The sequence below is a fragment of the Ips typographus genome, linkage group LG5 (assembly GCF_016097725.1).
Source record: "Ips typographus isolate SLU linkage group LG5, UJ_Ityp_2.0, whole genome shotgun sequence".
In the NCBI taxonomy this organism is placed as follows: Eukaryota; Metazoa; Arthropoda; class Insecta; order Coleoptera; family Curculionidae; genus Ips; species Ips typographus.
Window position 1 is genome coordinate 9,812,318 of NC_138426.1, and position 18,432 is coordinate 9,830,749.

An 18,432-nucleotide genomic window follows, 5' to 3' on the forward strand; every position below is an offset into this window, starting at 1 on the left:
GTTTGTGTTTATGTTGTTTAGGTTAAAATGTTGGAAATGTTTGAATGTTGAAAAAGAAAATTAAAAGTATAACAAACCCACTGAATTTAGTGCCGTGAGTTTGGAAGCTTTGTCCTAGCAGATAGCAGCGTTTACAGAGTGCTGAAAATCATATTTGAGTATTGTGAGTATAAGTTGTTTCCTCTTCCCTTTTTGTGGTTTGTTGTTTTGGTAAAACAGTTAAAAAACACGTATTTATCTCTGTAGGAGGTCAAGAAAGAGGATACATCTCCTTCTAGTCCTGCATATCAAAGCATAAAGTAATTTTAAAGTTTGGATACTCAAGTTTGACAATGATGGTCTGCAAGCTGCATGACAAAACCAATACCTACTGAATACTGTACATGACAATAGTCAACAGATCTGAATTTTGGGTATTTCAAAGTCCCCATCAATTAATTTCAAGTATTTCTAACTGTACAGGGTAATTGTTTATATTTTACTTAAAGCTTTTAATTTTGATCTGACAGCATAGTTTAAGTTTAAATTAACAAAACTGCACTAAACATTTAGAGTTCAAATTTAATTATTACCATTATTATTTAAATTGTCACCCTGTATCACATTATTTTGCTGTTAAAAGCCTGGAATCGCCTTCTCTAAGAATTTTTACTTAAGTTCTGCAATTTGAACTTTTTCCATATGTACACTAGTTTAGGAGATATTCCACAAAATCCATTTTGGAGACCAGAAACACCATTTATCTGAAAAAGTGCATTAAAGTGTTGCTTGTCTATAGCTCGGCTGTTTTTTGAGGTACAGCAATGGTAAACCACTCAAAAAATGGTGTTTTATCTTCTCTTTCAAGTGGTGTACTCCAAAATCACCTTGGTGGCCTTTGGTGTACAGGGTAGGACAAAAAAGTGAAAGTTGTTAAAGTTTACCCTGTATGCAGTTTCAGTGAGAATTTGTTGGGTTAAAGTCCGAAATCAGTTTTATTCAAAACTGGCCTCTGTAGCTCTTCATGTTTCCGAGATATTGAATTTTAAAAACTAGTAAAAGAGGTAAGTCTAGTAAAAAAGGACCCCTTTAACACCTCCCATTCTTTCAAATTTTTTGAAAAATGATAAATTTTAATGTGCTTTTTTTGTACTTATTTTACTTGATTTTTTGGTATAAATATGCCCTTCGCTGTGCACTGGAACCGTACTGGAGTAAAATAAAAAATTTAAAAAATACTGCAAAATAAGCCAATGTTTTATTTACGTTTTTTACGCAATTTCATCCTTTGCGCTTTTTCCGTATCTCTTCTAGGCAAGGAAATATTCCTCAAAATCTGTTTTGCAGACCAGAAACACCATTTTTCTGAAAAAGTGCCTCAAAACTTTGCCTATCTATAGTTCGGCTGTTTTTTAAGGTACAGCGACGGTAAATCATTAAAAAAATACTGTTTTCTTTCTCCTCTTATAAGTGTTGTACTCCAAAATCACCTTGGTCGCCTTTGGTGTACAGGGTGAGACAAAAAAGTGAAGGATGTCAAAGTTTGGTCACTCGGTATGTAGTTTCAGTAAGAATTTGTTGGTTTAAAGTCCAGCTCACTTTCCTTGACATTCTCTACGCAATTTTCATTCTTCGTACTTCTTCTGTGTCTCTACTAGGTTAGGAGATATTCCACAACATCTATTTTGGAGAACATTTAATCTACTTCTTTGAAATTGTGGTCTACCGACAATTTTGACACCTGTTGCTTTGATATTGAATAATTTGCTTATTACAGTTTACCTAAAACCAACCAAGTTTAGCAACTTGATTGGTTTTAGTACAGTTTTAGAATTTTGGTAAATATTTTGGTTTTAGAAATCAGTAAATATTGTCTTTTACTGTAAAACAATTGGCTCACTTATATTTCTTGTAAATTTTAAGGTCAACAAAATCAAAAAACTAAATTATTATGTTTGCATCTATTAACAAATATTTTAACCTTCTTATATGCCAATATTCCGTTTTAGCTTCTAAGTTGAAAGTTTGGTGGTTACAATGGATTTTTTAAATTTTGCCATACCATCTAAAATGGAGGATTTATTGAGTGACTCCAATGATTACTATGTCAAAGCCATTATTGGCCCTAAATCCATTAATGAAAAACTTACAAGTAAGTTCAATTACCTTTATACTTTAGTGGTAATCATTGACATTGTTTTGTAGAAGCAAAACAGTGTCTAAAAGATGAAGGTTGTGAATTTATATTAGAAAATTTTGATGTTTTTTATTCGATTTTACATCATGAAGCTACAATATCAACTGATGTAATGTTTCAGTCTTATACGGTCCTCCATAAAGGTATGTTACATTGTTAGTAACATATCGTCTTTAGTAACTTTGAGTGAATTTCAGGTATCAATCATCTGCAAAAATCTGTGGAGTTTCTGCTTGGAGAAAAAGCAAATCAATCTGAAGAAGTGTTGCGAAAATATCAGATTGTATTGAAAATGCTTACTTACATCTATGCTCAGACAATCCAAGTGATTGAACTAAAAAATGTGACTGATGCCAAAAACCAGGGACTACTAAAAGGTCGAAAGAAAGCCACGACAATGTCCTTGTTTAAATTAGACAAAAAGGGTGTTTTACTTGCCCTTAATAATATTATGCAAATGGAGATTTGCGGTTTTTGGGATCCCCCAGTGGTGGAAGACAGCTTTATAAATACTGTGGCTGAAGTGTGCTACAAGTTCCTAGACAATCCCAGTATAAAAAGTGACAGCGGAGTAAAACAGGAAGTGTTTAATTTGATTGGGACTTTGGTAATTTCATACAATCACAGCTCAGTATTTACAATTCGTATGGCACAAATGATCAAAAATGAAGAACACTTGGTTCAATGTGCTGCTGATGGTATCAAACAGTTGGTAACAGTGTTTAACTGCAAAAGTTTAATATCAGGTCTTATACGTGAACTCACTGACTGGCAAACTGATGAACAATATCAAGATAGTCAGGTATGACACTTTAGAATGTTTTAAAATGAAAAACGAAAGAGTTGTTTTAGGGTGCCAGATTTTCTTCACAATTTTTAACAGCTTTGGCTGTGACAATGCCAAACCTTATGTTGCCTGAAGTGGCATATTTAAATCAATATCTGGCACAAGAGGTATAGTTAGTTGCTCCTAAATAAATAACATAAAAATAGTTGAAATGTCGTTTTCAGCCAGCTTCTTTAAGGAACGCAGTTCTTAATGTTATAACTGAAGTTGTTTTAAATGTTTTGACAAAACATTCACTGAATGCTGAGGAAATGGAATTTCGAGAAGGTTTTTTGAGTATTCTTCTTGAACATATGAGGGACAACTCAGCTCAAGTGCGGTAAGTAAATTGACTTTTTAACTGTAACCAAAACATTATTTGAACAAACTTAGGTCACGTGTCATGCTACACTGGACTAGGTTGCAAGCAGAGAACGCAATTCCGCGACATTTGGTTAACGAAGTATTGCACAACGTCGTAGAGTATCATTTGCATGATAAAGCTGCAATTGTCAGAAAAAACGCTGCCCGGTGCGTTACCACGTTTTTATCCCACAATACTTATTCATCTCAGGTAAGTTTAAGTTACTAGAAAAATTGGAAACATCCATAAATTTGGGTTTGGGTAAATAGAATTGTTGTGGACATATTTTAGATTTTTTCTTGACTTGAAATTGACTTGACAGACTAAATTTTAATTACCAAATCAGTTTTCATGAGTTTGACGTTAATTTGCAGTTTTCAAGTCAATTATCAAGTTTCAAGATCTTTTTCCAGTGTTACCAGCTGTGATTTTATTCACGATCATGTGACGTGCTTTTACATTTTCAGCTTTTCCTTTTCTTACTGTATGGAAAATAGACTGGCAAAATTAAAATTATCCAGTAAATTTTTATGAATTTTATGGAAATTCCGGTTCTGAAATCATATTTCATGAATCTTAAGTCAATTATGAAGTTTCAAACACTAAAATGTGATCACTGAAGTTTGAAAATTGACATGACTAGCAAAGTTTCAATGTTCAGGTCAGTTTTCAGAAATTTGATGTCAATTTGCAGTTTTCAAGTAAATTATAAATTTCAAGCACTAAAATTAAATAAAAGTAGTAAATTTTTATGTTTGATGTCAATTTCCAGTTTGCAAGTCAATTTTCAGGATTTTGATGTCAATTTCATAAACTTGATGTAAATTTCCAATTTTCAGTTCAATTTTCAAGTTTTAAGCGCTAAAATTTGTTTAAATTATTTTGAAAATTGACTACCGACAAAATTTTAATTATTAAGTTAATTTTTATGAACTTGAAGTCAATTTTCATAAATTGTATGTTAACATCAGATTTTTAGGTCAATTTTCCTGCATTTGATGTAAATTTTGAGTTCTCAAATCAATTTTTATAATTTTCATGTTAATTTACAGTTTTCAAAGCGTAAATTATGAAAAATTCAACAGAAAAATTGACTTGCTTAGCAAAATTTCAATGTTTAAGTTGGTTTTTTAGGAATTTGATGTAAATTTCCAGTTTTCAAGTAAATTATGAAGTTTCAAACACTTAAATTTGTTTAATAAGTTTGAAACTTGACTTCACTGGCTAAATTTCAATTATCGAGTAAGGTTTCATAAATTTGATGTCAATTTCTAGTTTTTAAGTCAATTGTCAAGATTAAAGCAATAAAATAAAAAATAAAAATTTGAAATTGACCTAACCGGCAAAGTTTTAATTGTCGAGTTAGTTTTCATGAACTCAATGTCAATTTTCAATTTTAAAATCAATTTTCATAAATTTTATGTACATTTCCAGATTGTAAGCCAATTTTCATGATTGTGATGTCAATTTTATGAACTTGATGTAAATTTCCAGTTCTCAAATCACTTTTCATAATTTTGATGTCAATTTACCGTTTTCCAGTCAATTAAGAAGTTGCAAACACTAAAATTTGTTTAATAAAGTTTGAAAATTGATTTGACTAGCAAAATTTTATTGTTAAGTTGGATTTTATCAATTTGACGACAGTTTGCAGTTTTTAAATCAATTATTAAGTTTCAAACCCTAAAAATTGTTTGAAAGTTGATTTTTCTATCAAAATTTTAAAGTTACTAGTCTTAAGTTACTTCTTATTTCTCTCTTTATAATATTTTTCAATCCTTAAAAACGTAAATAACGATTACGCCTTTAATTAAAATTTTATGTTTTCATTTACTTTTTTACTGTATTTACTAATATTTTTTGCTTTATTTTTTCTCAGTTTTAATTTCTCAAACATTTTTTTGTTGATTTGCCACATAACTATACTCAATGTATTTTGTTTTGTATAATTGTTTGACAATTAAATTTAACAATTTTGTCAAAGAGCAATTTGGTATTGAAAAAAATGTGTCAAAGTGGAATTCTTGGACGTTTTAGATGTCTCTAGCTTCTATGAAAAAGGAGCTAGAAGCCAACCAGGTTGAACTAGCCGCTTTAAAACCGGGATTAGACGATGCACTTAAATTCAAACAAGAGGAAATTGAAAAAGAATGGACAAAGTGCGTTCCCGAGATGAAACAATTTATCTTAGAGCAACTGCAGTCATCCGGTAATGTTGCTTCTTTAAAATTGTACTTGATTATTTACGGTGGTCTGCGCAGATGACGAAAATGAAGACGAAACTAATAATGCTCCCATCAATCGAACACAAGCGGAAACCTTAATTAGAATGTATCTGAAAAGTGGAAAGTTTAAAGAAGCAATTCAGATTTGGAAAACGTTTGAAGACTTTGATGTGGAGGATAAAGAGAATATTGAGGATATTATGGAGGAGTTTCTTGTGCGGTTAAAGGAAATTTACACTACAGGCATGGGGATGATGGAGATGGTTACAGGCTACTTGTCCGAAGAAGATTTGAAAAAACTTGAGACATTAAAGGTTCTAGTTGTTATATTGAAAACAACAAGGAATCACAAAGATGTTTTCTAGGAAAAAGAGGAATTTTTTACGGAGGCAGTGGCCTTCTTAACCCACATAGATAAAGCTATAAAACTGATGGCGGAACTTTTAGAAACAACCTCAATAACAGATATGCAAGAAGCTGTTGCATTCTTTACCGTAGCGTATCAGTTCAATATCGACAACGCTAGTTATGGAATTTCCAGTAAATAGACATTGTTTCAACAAAATGATTTTTTTCTATGCTTTTTTTTTGTAGAAATGTTGGGTGTAATGCAGCGAAACGAACAGGACAGGAAGGATATGGTGACTGATGCGTTTAAAACCATTTATTTGGTGACATCCACTTCCAACATGTAGTAAGTCTTGGCATTACTGTTTTTGTTTTTTTTTGTAAATTTGTTTGGTTTTAGCGATCACTGTGTTACTATTGTTGATAGGCTAATTAAGTGTATAGAAGGTGTTTCTTATTCAAATTGGGAAAATTTGGAACTGATCATATCAGAATGGGTGCGCAAGGGTAAGTCTTAATTTAAGTACTTATTGGACTTTTACTTTGATTGTTTTGATTGAAAAGTGTCGTTTAATTCCGGGTACCCATAATCCTCAAGATAACAGACATGCCTTATACCTTCCTGTTTCCATTTATTCTCTAGTTTTATCTATATTTGGCTAAATCACAACGTTCTTTGTAGTTTGTGATTGATCAAAAAAAGCAGCAAACTGGAAGCTGAGTTGAAAAATTCTAAATGCTCCTGAAGAAGTCTAAAAAGATTTAAAAACCTTCCAAAAGACAGTCTAAATGCTCTTCAACTAGTCTAAAAGCACTCAAAAGCTTCTGTATGCTTCTAAAGTAGTCTAAACAGAATGTAATCTTACAGAAACTCCAAAAGCTTCAAAACAGTGTCTAAAACCTTCCAACGGCTTTTGGGACAGTCTCAAAGGTTTCAAATGCTCTTCAACTAGTCTAGAGAAGCTTTCAAAACAGTTTGAAATCTTCCGTATGCTTCTAGAGTAGTTTAGAAGGTTCCAAAAATTTGTAGAACCGTCTAACAGTTCCCAAATGCCTATAAAGCACTCCAGAACCTTTAATATCCCTTAATATCCCCTTTAAACTATCCAAAAAAGCCAAAAACACTATAGAAACTTCCAAAACAGTGTCTAGAAGCCTCCAAAGGCTTTTGGAACAGTCTAAAAGGTTTCGTATGCTTTTAGAGTAGTTTAGGAGCTTCCAAAAATGTCTAGAACCCTGTAAAGAATTCCCAAATGCTTAAAAAGCAGTCCAGAACCTTCAATATGTCCTTAATACTCTCCAAAAACCTTCCAACTGCTCCTGAAGTAGTCTAAACAAATTCCAAAACAGCTTAGAAGCTTCCATAAGCTTTTAGAATTTTCTAAATGCTCCCAAATGCTCTTTAACTAGTCCAGAAGCTTTCAAAAGATTTCATAACAATCTAAAAGCTTCCGTATGCTCCTAGAGTAGTTTAGAAGATTCCAAAAATTTGTAGAACCGTCTAACAGTTCCCAAATGCCTATAAAGCACTCCAGAACCTTAATATCCCCTTTAAACTATCCAAAAAAGCTTCCAACATACTATAAAAACTTCCAAAATAGTGCCTAGAAGCCTCCAAAGGCTTTTGGAACAGCCTAAAAGCTTTCGTATGCTTTTAGAGTAGTTTAGGAGCTTCCAAAAATGTCCAGAACCCTGTAAAGAATTCCCAAATGCTTAAAAAGCAGTCCAGAACCTTCAATATGTTCTTAATACTCTACAAGAACCTTCCAACTGTTCCTGAAGTTGTCTAAACAAATTCCAAAACAGCTTAGAAGCTTCTATAAGCTTTTAGAATTTTCTAAATGCTCCCAAATGCTCTTTAACTAGTCCAGAAGCTTTCAAAAGATGTCATAACAATCTAAAAGCTTCCGTATGCTCCTAGAGTAGTTTAGAAGGTTCCAAAAATTTGTAGAACCGTCTAACAGTTCCCAAATGCCTATAAAGCACTCCAGAACCTTAATATCCCCTTTAAACTATCCAAAAAAGCTTCCAACATACTATAAAAACTTCCAAAATAGTGCCTAGAAGCCTCCAAAGGCTTTTGGAACAGCCTAAAAGCTTTCGTATGCTTTTAGAGTAGTTTAGGAGCTTCCAAAAATGTCCAGAACCCTGTAAAGAATTCCCAAATGCTTAAAAAGCAGTCCAGAACCTTCAATATGTCCTTAATACTCTCCAAAAACCTTCCAACTGCTCCTGAAGTAGTCTAAACAAATTCCAAAACAGCTTAGAAGCTTCCATAAGCTTTTAGAATTTTCTAAATGCTCCCAAATGCTCTTTAACTAGTCCAGAAGCTTTCAAAAGATTTCATAACAATCTAAAAGCTTCCGTATGCTCCTAGAGTAGTTTAGAAGAATCCAAAAATTTGTAGAACCGTCTAACAGTTCCCAAATGCCTATAAAGCACTCCAGAACCTTAATATCCCCTTTAAACTATCCAAAAAAGCTTCCAACATACTATAAAAACTTCCAAAATAGTGCCTAGAAGCCTCCAAAGGCTTTTGGAACAGCCTAAAAGCTTTCGTATGCTTTTAGAGTAGTTTAGGAGCTTCCAAAAATGTCCAGAACCCTGTAAAGAATTCCCAAATGCTTAAAAAGCAGTCCAGAACCTTCAATATGTCCTTAATACTCTCCAAAAACCTTCCAACTGCTCCTGAAGTAGTCTAAACAAATTCCAAAACAGCTTAGAAGCTTCCATAAGCTTTTAGAATTTTCTAAATGCTCCCAAATGCTCTTTAACTAGTCCAGAAGCTTTCAAAAGATTTCATAACAATCTAAAAGCTTCCGTATGCTCCTAGAGTAGTTTAGAAGAATCCAAAAATTTGTAGAACCGTCTAACAGTTCCCAAATGCCTATAAAGCACTCCAGAACCTTAATATCCCCTTTAAACTATCCAAAAAAGCTTCCAACATACTATAAAAACTTCCAAAATAGTGCCTAGAAGCCTCCAAAGGCTTTTGGAACAGCCTAAAAGCTTTCGTATGCTTTTAGAGTAGTTTAGGAGCTTCCAAAAATGTCCAGAACCCTGTAAAGAATTCCCAAATGCTTAAAAAGCAGTCCAGAACCTTCAATATGTTCTTAATACTCTACAAAAACCTTCCAACTGTTCCTGAAGTTGTCTAAACAAATTCCAAAACAGCTTAGAAGCTTCTATAAGCTTTTAGAATTTTCTAAATGCTCCCAAATGCTCTTTAACTAGTCCAGAAGCTTTCAAAAGATGTCATAACAATCTAAAAGCTTCCGTATGCTCCTAGAGTAGTTTAGAAGGTTCCAAAAATTTGTAGAACCGTCTAACAGTTCCCAAATGCCTATAAAGCACTCCAGAACCTTAATATCCCCTTTAAACTATCCAAAAAAGCTTCCAACATACTATAAAAACTTCCAAAATAGTGCCTAGAAGCCTCCAAAGGCTTTTGGAACAGCCTAAAAACTTCCGTATACTTTTAGAGTAGTTTAGGAGCTTCCAAAAATGTCTAGAACCCTGTAAAGAATTCCCAAATGCTTCAAAAGCAGTCCAGAACCTTCAATATGTTCTTAATACTCTCCAAAAACCTTCCAACTGCTTCTGAAGTAGTCTAAACAAATTCCAAAACAGCTAGAAGCTGTCAAACGATTCGAAAACAATCTAAAAGCTTCCGTATGCTCCTAGAGTAGTTTAGAAGCTTCCAAAAATCTGTAAAACCGTCTAACAGTTCCCATGTGCGTCTAAAGTAGTCCAGATTCTTCAATATGCTCTTTCTCCGTCCAAAAACCTTCCAAATGCTCCTGTAGTAGTCTAAACAGATTTCAAAGACTCCTGACACAGCTTAGAAGCTTCCTAAAGCTTTCAAAAGATTTCAAAACAGTCTAAAGGCTTTCATATGCTTCTAGAGCAGTTGAAAAGGTTACAACAGATTCTGAAATTGTCTAAGAGTCTCCAAATTCCTTATCTAAAGCAGTCCAGAACCTTAAATTTCCTCTTTAGACTCTTAAATGCTCCTGAAGTAGTCTAAAAAGATTTAAAAACCTTCCAAAACATTATAGAAACTCCAGAAAATTCCAAAAAAAACGGATAGAAGCCTCCAAAAACTTCTGGAACAGTCTAAAAGCTTTCAAAAGTTTTTGGAAGAGTCTAAAAGCTTCCGTATGCTTCTACAGCAGTTTAAAAGCTTCCAACAAATTCTAGAATCCTCAAAGGCCTCTAAAGCAGTCCAGAACCTTCAACTTGCTCTTTAAATTGTCTAAAAACTTTCCAAATGCTATTTCTTTTTTCACTTTTCTACACTATAGATTTTCCAAAAGCTTCCAAAACAGTGTTCAGAAGCTTTTAAATGCTCGTGAAATAGCTTAGAAGCTTTCAGAAGCTCCTATAGCAGTTTAAAAGCAATTTCTAGAACCGTCTATGGTCTACTTTTGATCAATTTAAACGTTTGATTGCTGCAATATATGGTATTATTCGATATTTTGTAGTAAACTTGACAATCATTTAAATTATTAATTATTATATTCAATTTTTGTCAATTAACCTGCAGTTTTTCTGATTTTCTTATAATTGGCGATTTTTTGATGAAACGATTACACATATTTTCACTTTACAGGAATTTTGGATAACGCAATAATTGACATGTTATGGCAATATTATACAAAAAAACAACCGGTATCAGACAGTACAAGCAAAGCCGCTGCTGAACTGTTACGTATGGCGGCAATCGGCCGTCGAAGTATAATTACACGCAATGTGAAATTAGTAACTTCAGTGGGTAATTACTCTATTTCGACTTTTCCAGGCGTTTAAATTCATTTTGCCACATTGCAGGATTTACCGAACGTGCCAAAAATGATTTGTCATTCTTGAGCACCGTTTGTAAACTACTTTCTCTGCTTGGAAGAGACCGAATTGATGTAAATTCGAACCAGTCTCCATTCAAAATAAATCACAACGACTCAATGTGGAAGGATTTGTTTAGCATTTTGTTGGAGAAATTTTTTATTCTTGATGACTTTTATTACCCTGCTTTGGCTAATTCTATTAATTTTCTGTATAAGGTATAGTTGTCTACACTAATTCGGCCGTTGTACGTCATCAGTGAGTTTGACGTTTTCATACTTCAACGTTACCTACTTGATTTTTAACGAGTTGTATGTTAGTTAGCCCAGTTTGCTGTTTTTGGTTGTCATTGAAAAGTGCTTTTAAAACATTGCAATATATCCCATAATATTCAAGTGTATACTAGTTAATAGCTAATTATTGTATTAGTCGTCTACATACATAAAAATACAAAATGTATGAAAAATTCGTGTTTGGATGACAAAGAAAAACATCTGGCAACTAGTGAGGTGCAACGGCCGAATTAATGCCGAGGATTATAGTTAATATTATCACATCAAGCAAAATTACTAAATTTATGCGACTTGTAGGTTTGTGGTAAGCCACAAGAAATTTGTGAGCAATTTTTGCAAAATGTGCTCGCTCAAATAGGAGATATGAAGGAGGTTGATCGGTTTATCCACGTTCGGCTCTGCCAACTGTTGGGTATTTGTGCCATCAATCATTTGGACTTTTTGGACGAAACTGTGTACAAAGAATTAAAACGTAGAGAAAATTACGACAATTCGAGAAGTAAAAACAGTAAAAAGAAGACTAATAAGTCCGTTAGAAGGAACGAAATGTCGGGCAATGCATCAACGCTTCACTTGTCCACAGCAAACGTAAGTATATTTTAAATTTTTTGGATATGACTCGACGAGCTGGGGGAATAACGATTATTGGCCGTTTACCCGGTTCTAAGTGAGAGTAAACCTAGGTTTTTGGGTGGAGAAAGTTATTCTAAACATTTCTGGTCATTCAAAATTTCCGTAACCTTAACCGTTTCCGAGATATTCTATTTTTTACATTTTTTTAGAATTGAAATTTAAAAGCTCAAAATGTTTGTCTTGAACTGCTCTTTCACTTTATGCTAACTGCAACATTTTTCAGCATATACAGGGTGTTCAAAGAACAAAAAGAAAAACTGTTTAATTCTAAATAAACGCTAAATTTTAAACCAACTTTCTGCGAGTGTACTTTGTTCTATGTGTCTGTCCACTGAATGCAGAAAGTTATTCTAAACATTTCTGGTCTCTTGCAAAATTTTCGTATCTCTAACCATACCAGAGATATTCGACTTTTTTTACTTTTACTTTGAAAATTCCGTATCTTCGCTATTTTTGGGTTTTCAAACACTGTAATAAGACTAAAATGTTCGTCTTAAACTTCTCTTTCTCCTCGTGCTAACCACATTATGTTTGAACATATACAGGGTGTCCAAAAAACAAAATCGGTTAAATTTGAAACTAACGCTCTGTCCGTTGTGACCGTTTACCCCGTTCAAAGTGGGTGTCTAGTCCACTAATTTGCAGAAAATCATTCTGAACATTTTTGGTCTCAACTCATCTCAATCAACCAATTTTAATATTTTCATTTTACTTGTCAAGTTTTTAAATTTCTTAAGTTAAGTTTTAAGGTTTTTGACGAATTTTAATAGAAATTTGTAGGTTAATTTTCAATTTTTTAAGTCAAATAATACGTTTTTAAGTTAAATTTGTAGATTTCAACTAAATTTTCTAGATTTTATGTTTTCAAGTAGATTTTTAAAGTAAAAAATTTTAAAATTAACTTCCAGACCAATTTTCATCTTTCTGACACTCATTTTTTGGTTTTTTACTAATGAAATTATTTAAGAAACTTAAAAATTGACTTCAAAAAATTTACTTGGAAATGTAGAAAGTAACTTAAATTATGAAAACTGACTAAGAAACTTGAAAATTTACTTTAAAATGTAAAAATTTACTTGAAAATGTCAATATTGGATAGAATATTTGGACATTCACTCATAAACGTGAAAACTGGCTAGGAAATTTAAAAATTGACATCGAAACTTGAAAATAGACTTAAAAACTGAAAAATTGTTTAGGAAATTTAAAAATTGACAATAAAAATGTAAAAATTGACTTTAAATCTTGAAACTTGATTTATAATATCAAAATTGACTTAAAAATTGGATAGAATACCTGAAAATTCACTTGTAAACGAGAAAACTGATTAGAAAATTGAAAATTGACTTCAAAACTGCAAGTTTGAGATGCAAACATTAAAATTGACCTACAAACTTGAAAAAGTTAAAAACGACCCAAAAACTTAAAATTTAACTTTGAAAATTCATTTAACAAACCAATTTTCAAATTTCTGACAGTAATTTTTTGGTTTTTAGTAAGAAAATAAACTAAGAAACCTAAAAGTTAAGAAACTGACTTGAAAACGTGAAAACTAGACTAGGAAACTTAAAAATTGACCTTAGAATGTGAAAATTGACTGGAAAACTTGAAAAAACTCACTTGGATGAAAATTGACTTGAAAACTGACTAAGAAACTTGAAAGTTGACTTAAAAATGTAAAAATTGACTTGGAAATGTCAATATTGGATTAGAATACTTGGACATCCATTCATAAAGGTGAAAACTGGCACAGGACATTTAAAAATTCACTTCAAAACGTGAAAATAGACTTAAAAACTCAAAAATTGATTAGAAAACTTAAAAATTGACTTTAAAACTTGAACCTTGATTTATAATATCAAAATATTGACTTAGAAACTTAAAAATTGGATAGAATACCTAAAAATTCACTTGTAAACAAGAAAACTGATTAGGAGTCTTAAAATTTGACTTAAACAATTAAAAATTTACTTAAAAACTTGAAATTGAAAAGAGAACTTAAAAATTGACTTGGAAATGTAATAATTTACTTAAAAATATGAAAAATTGACTTGAAAACTGACTAAGAAACTTGAAAATTGACTGTGATACGTGGTTTTAGAAATTGACTTAAAAATTAAACTATTATCATGCAGACCGTTTTGATATTGATGCTAAACCCACTTCAAATGCGGGTTTTAGGGTGATGAATCAACATTAGAGGGCGCGCAAGCCGGAGACGAAGACGCCGAGTGGATTTTGGAGATTCTAGACAAGCAGACCGTGACTGGTCAGAGTATTTTGGGCCGTTTAGCCGAAATCGTGATAAACGTATGCGAAAAACCTAACGTATATAATGACGTAATACATCAAGGAGCTGCAGTAACGGCTTTAATTCGGTAATTTAGCCAAACATGCTTGAGAATTTCTTTTCTTTTTTTAATTAGGGAGGTTTTGCAGGTATATGTTGGTATCCAGTCAGTTTTGTTCGAAACACATACAGTTATTGTTTACCATATTTGAAAAAACTGAGTATCCTGAAATGAAAGAGTCGATTTTAGTGCACTTATCAGATTTATTATCGCGATTCCCTAATGTTATTGAACCATGGACTCCACGAATATATGCCAGGTTTGCAGTGTTATTGCGTTTAAGTGAATCATTTGATTCGGATTGTTTTTCTAGATTAAGTGATCCAGATTTAAAAATACGCAAAGCCACTTTCTTTACATTATCCAGCTTGATTTTGCGTGACATGATCCGGGCACATTCCCATATCCATTTAATGGTTAATAGCTTAATAGACGATGACGAGGGATTGCGCAGCATGTGTCGCACTTTCTTCATCACACTAGCCCAGAAAGAGGACAATTTGTACAGTCTGTTGCCTGATATATTCTCCCATTTAATGGAATCAAACATTTCTGATGAACACAGCAAAGATATCATGAAGTTTTTGTTCAATTTAATGGACAAAGCGAAACAAATGGAGAACTTGGTGGACCGGTTTTGTTCCAAATTTGACGGAACTGACAATCTGCGTCACCAAAGAAATATAGCCTACTGCTTATCTTTAATCCAATACAATGAGAAAGCTTTGAAGAAGCTTCAGGAAAACTTTGAGAAATACAAAAATTTGGTTCACGATCCTGAAATTTACGCCAGTTTAAAAACAATTACAGAAAAGTACAACAAACAGATAGTTGGGAAGCCTAACTTGAAAGTAAGTGTACTGGAATGTTGCCAAATTTATCTTGTAATTTTTCCTTTTTTTCAGCCAATTGTCGCCGAAATTGAAAAGCTAATCAATTCAGTCTTTGATGTAAGAGAAGATGGTCAATCGATGCCTCCACCGCCTCGACCTAAATCAATTAGGAAGAAAAAAAGTTCGGCAAAGAAACCTAAACCTAAACGGCCGATAAGCAGTGACGAAGATTCCGATTAATATTGTCTGTAGTTAAGGTTTTTACAGTTTGTTTTATTATATTGTGTTAATTTTTTACAATAAATTGACGCGAGTAGTCCAAAGTTTGTTTTAATTGAATCTTGAAAACATTTTTACAGCATTTTAAAGATCATTTTTTGAGCTATAGGAGAGCTAAGAAGATTATTAAATTTTGTTTTTGCTCCAACCAATAGAGGGCGATTTTTTAAATATTTTTGTAATTTTTGAAAATTCCGTTTTCACATTTCCGCGGCCGTAAAAAACTCAAAATGTTCATCTTAAACTGCAATATGGTTGAACATATACAAAGTGTTCAAAAAACAAAAGGAAAAAGTGTTAAATTTGTTACTAACGCTCTATCAGTTGTGACCGCGTTTACACGGTTTTAAGTGGGTGCAAACCTAGTCCGTTGGGAGCAGAAAGTCACTCTGAACATTTTCATTCTCCTGCAAAATTTCTGCTACTATAACCGTTTGACAGCGACTTAAAATACGCAAAATATTCATCTTGAACTGCCCTTTAATCTCATGTTAACTGCAACAAGATTGAATATATACAGGATGTTTAAAAAACAAGAAGAAAAGCAGCTAAAGTTGAAAATAACGCCCTGACCGTTGTGACCTGGTTTACTCGGTTCTAAATGGGTGTAAACTTAGTTCACTAGGTGCAGAAAGTCATTCAACATTTGTCTTTAGCTTAATTTCTATAACTCTAAGCGTTTCCGAGATATTAGACTTTTTAACTTTTTTTTACATCAAAATTGCATAATTTTGTAAAATTCCGTATTTTCGCTATTTTTGGGACTTTAGCGACCGTAAAAACTTAAAGTGTTGTGTGTCTTGAACTGCCCTTTCACCTCTTTCAAGATTGCAATTATCCAGGGTGTTCAAAAAACATATCATTATAATGAATATTACAATAATTAAAAAACAACTCAGTTGTAAAGTTTCACACTTTGCTTATAGAGGGCGCTGAAAAATTCCCTCGACTAAACTCTGCTGTAGCATCATGGAGATCATATGTTTTAGACATTTCACTGACAGATTTTAACGCTTGACAGATAATTGCCATAACATCTTTAAAAATAAAAATCTATTATTGTCCTACATTTAATTTTAACTGTTTTAAGCCTTAAAATGCGTTAACACTTTCTTCTCTACATTGTACAATTACACTAATCAGTTCTATCTTGTTTTAGTTCAGTGTCATGAGACGTAAGTAGCAATTTTCTCCTTAATATCCTTAAAAAAGCTTTTCTAGGTTATAGGAAGTGAAATTGTCTTGAACAATCTACAATTCACTCCTAAATGCTAATGAATTGTTTTTAATTGAGTCGAATAAACAATTTCTCCACATCACTCTTTTATTATCAGTTTGTAGGTATAATGACATTGTCGTAATTTTTTAAATACACTTTTAGGATGATTTAAGAAGTCATGGCAGAAATAGCAGCTGCTCCAACCCCTAACCAGGAGCCCCCTCTAGAACCAGCACCAAATCCCCAGAACAATGCCACCAGACCATTAATAACCATAAATCGAACTAGAAACCACAACCAGTTGGTGCATATAAGAGAGAGATTGTTTCACACTTTATTTTATCGTGGGGCCCTGACATATGCAAGGCTCTTCCCAAAACCCGTCAGGAGGTTCATAGAATTCATGGTGTTGATACAAACATTTGTGGCATTTTTCATGCTAGTCTATCTACATTTATCATTTTCCAAGACTGCTAATACATGTTTGTATGGTGTAGTGTCTAATTGGCCCAAAGATGGCGTTTTACGTGTAGAAATTATCAGTAATATGGAGGAGGGGTATAGTTTACAAGACAGTTATGATAAGGAGGAGAGTCTGAGTAAAATGCCAGATGGTGGAAGTAGTAGTATATTTAGTCTTTTGACCTCCAGACTGGATTTGCAACCTTCAAGGGTAGACAATACTGTGAAGGGAAAAATGGTGAAAATCAATAGTAAAAGTAAGTACTGTGATTTTCTAAAAACTCAAATTAAATAGTTTTAAATTACATTCTCAAAGTGGAAGTGTAGGTGTAAAATGAAGGGTAAAAACACAAGTTTTTAAGTCAATTTTCATTAATTTAATGTAAATCAGTTCACAAGTAAATTTTCAAAAATTTAATTTTAAGTTTTCCAAGTTTTAAACACTGAAATTGGTTGACAGGCCACATTCCAATTATCAAATCAATTTTTATGAATTTGACTAGTTTTCTTAAATTTAGTGTATCTAAATCAGTCAATTTTCATAATTTTGATGTCAATTTCCAGTTTTCAAGTTAATAATCAACAAGGGGTAGACCGCCGATAATTTTTTGTACACCAAAATGCCTTTTTGCATACAAAATACATTGAAATGCCTTTAAAATACCTTACAATGCTTCTATTATTGCTCAAAATGCCTCATGGTGATAATGCTTTAAAACTGCCTAAACTGCCTTGAAATACCTACACCAAAATGACTTTAAATTATTCAAACTGCCTCATGATACCTTGAAATGTTTACACATTTGTGGCATTCTTAAAATTAGTTATAAGAAAATGAAATTGTAAAATACACGTTATGTGACATTAACAATACAACTTTGAGCTTGCAACACTGTAAAAGCTAGTTCACATTGTCAAAAACAGTCATGTGACTTACAAAATGCAGTTCAAACTTTGGAAAATTGGTAAATTAAATTTAGACAGTTGTAAAAACTTAAATTGTAAAATACACATGTGACGTTAACAATACAACTTTGAGCTTGCAACACTGTAAAAGCTAGTTCACATTGTCAAAAACAGTCATGTGACTTGTTGAACATGCAATTCTGCATGTTTTTGCAACACTGTAAGGCCAGTTGACATCTGTCAAAATTAGTCATGTGACCTTTAAAATGTGGTTTAAAATTTAAAAATTTAGTACAACAACCCATAACAGGCACATCACGCGACTTTGATTTTGCCATTTTAGAGCTTGCAACACTGTCAAAGCCAACTGACACCTGTCAAAAACAGTCACGTGACTTCAAAATGTAATTTAAATGTTGCTCATTTGCTAAATTAAATTTAGACAGTTGTAAAAGCTGAAATTGCAAGAGGCGCATTACGTGACTTTGGTTATGTCATTTTAGAGCTTGCAACACTGTTCAAGCCAACTGACACGTCAAAAACAGTCACATGACTTTTAAATGTAATTTAAATGTTGATTATTTGCTAAATTAAATTTAGACAGTTCTAAAAATTTCTATCTTAAACTTGCATCACTGTGAAAGCCAGTTAACACCTGTCAAAAACTGTCACGTG

The 18,432-nt window shown here is 32.7% G+C and overlaps 2 protein-coding genes across 4 annotated transcripts in view; both read left to right on the top strand.

Moving 5' to 3' along the window:
• Window positions 1–15,214, top strand: Cap-D2 (CAP-D2 condensin subunit). Of its 3 annotated transcripts, XM_081979517.1 has the most exons (20): window positions 1–163; window positions 247–463; window positions 1,989–2,131; window positions 2,185–2,319; window positions 2,374–2,978; window positions 3,029–3,130; window positions 3,188–3,342; window positions 3,396–3,576; window positions 5,404–5,575; window positions 5,628–5,905; window positions 5,957–6,131; window positions 6,186–6,285; window positions 6,340–6,446; window positions 10,552–10,713; window positions 10,770–10,999; window positions 11,372–11,662; window positions 13,889–14,085; window positions 14,147–14,317; window positions 14,372–14,909; window positions 14,964–15,214. In XM_081979517.1, exons 3-20 carry the CDS (start codon window positions 2,017–2,019, stop codon window positions 15,129–15,131), a joined length of 3,882 nt encoding a protein of 1,293 aa, XP_081835643.1. In that variant the 5' UTR covers window positions 1–163; window positions 247–463; window positions 1,989–2,016; the 3' UTR covers window positions 15,132–15,214. The 3 variants fall into 3 exon arrangements, with proteins under 3 accessions (XP_081835643.1, XP_081835642.1, XP_081835644.1); XM_081979516.1 differs by lacking the exon at window positions 247–463; XM_081979518.1 differs by lacking the exon at window positions 247–463 and having other exon boundaries at window positions 1,997–2,131.
• A 970-nt stretch (window positions 15,215–16,184) lies between these two features.
• LOC145728962 (membralin) overlaps window positions 16,185–18,432 on the top strand; it is a 93,331-nt gene continuing 91,083 nt past the window's right edge. Inside the window, exons 1-2 of the mRNA XM_081979540.1 lie at window positions 16,185–16,345; window positions 16,552–17,108. Of these exons, the coding sequence (XP_081835666.1) occupies window positions 16,568–17,108 (541 nt within the window). The 5' untranslated portion in view covers window positions 16,185–16,345; window positions 16,552–16,567. The remainder of the gene's footprint in view (window positions 16,346–16,551; window positions 17,109–18,432) is intronic.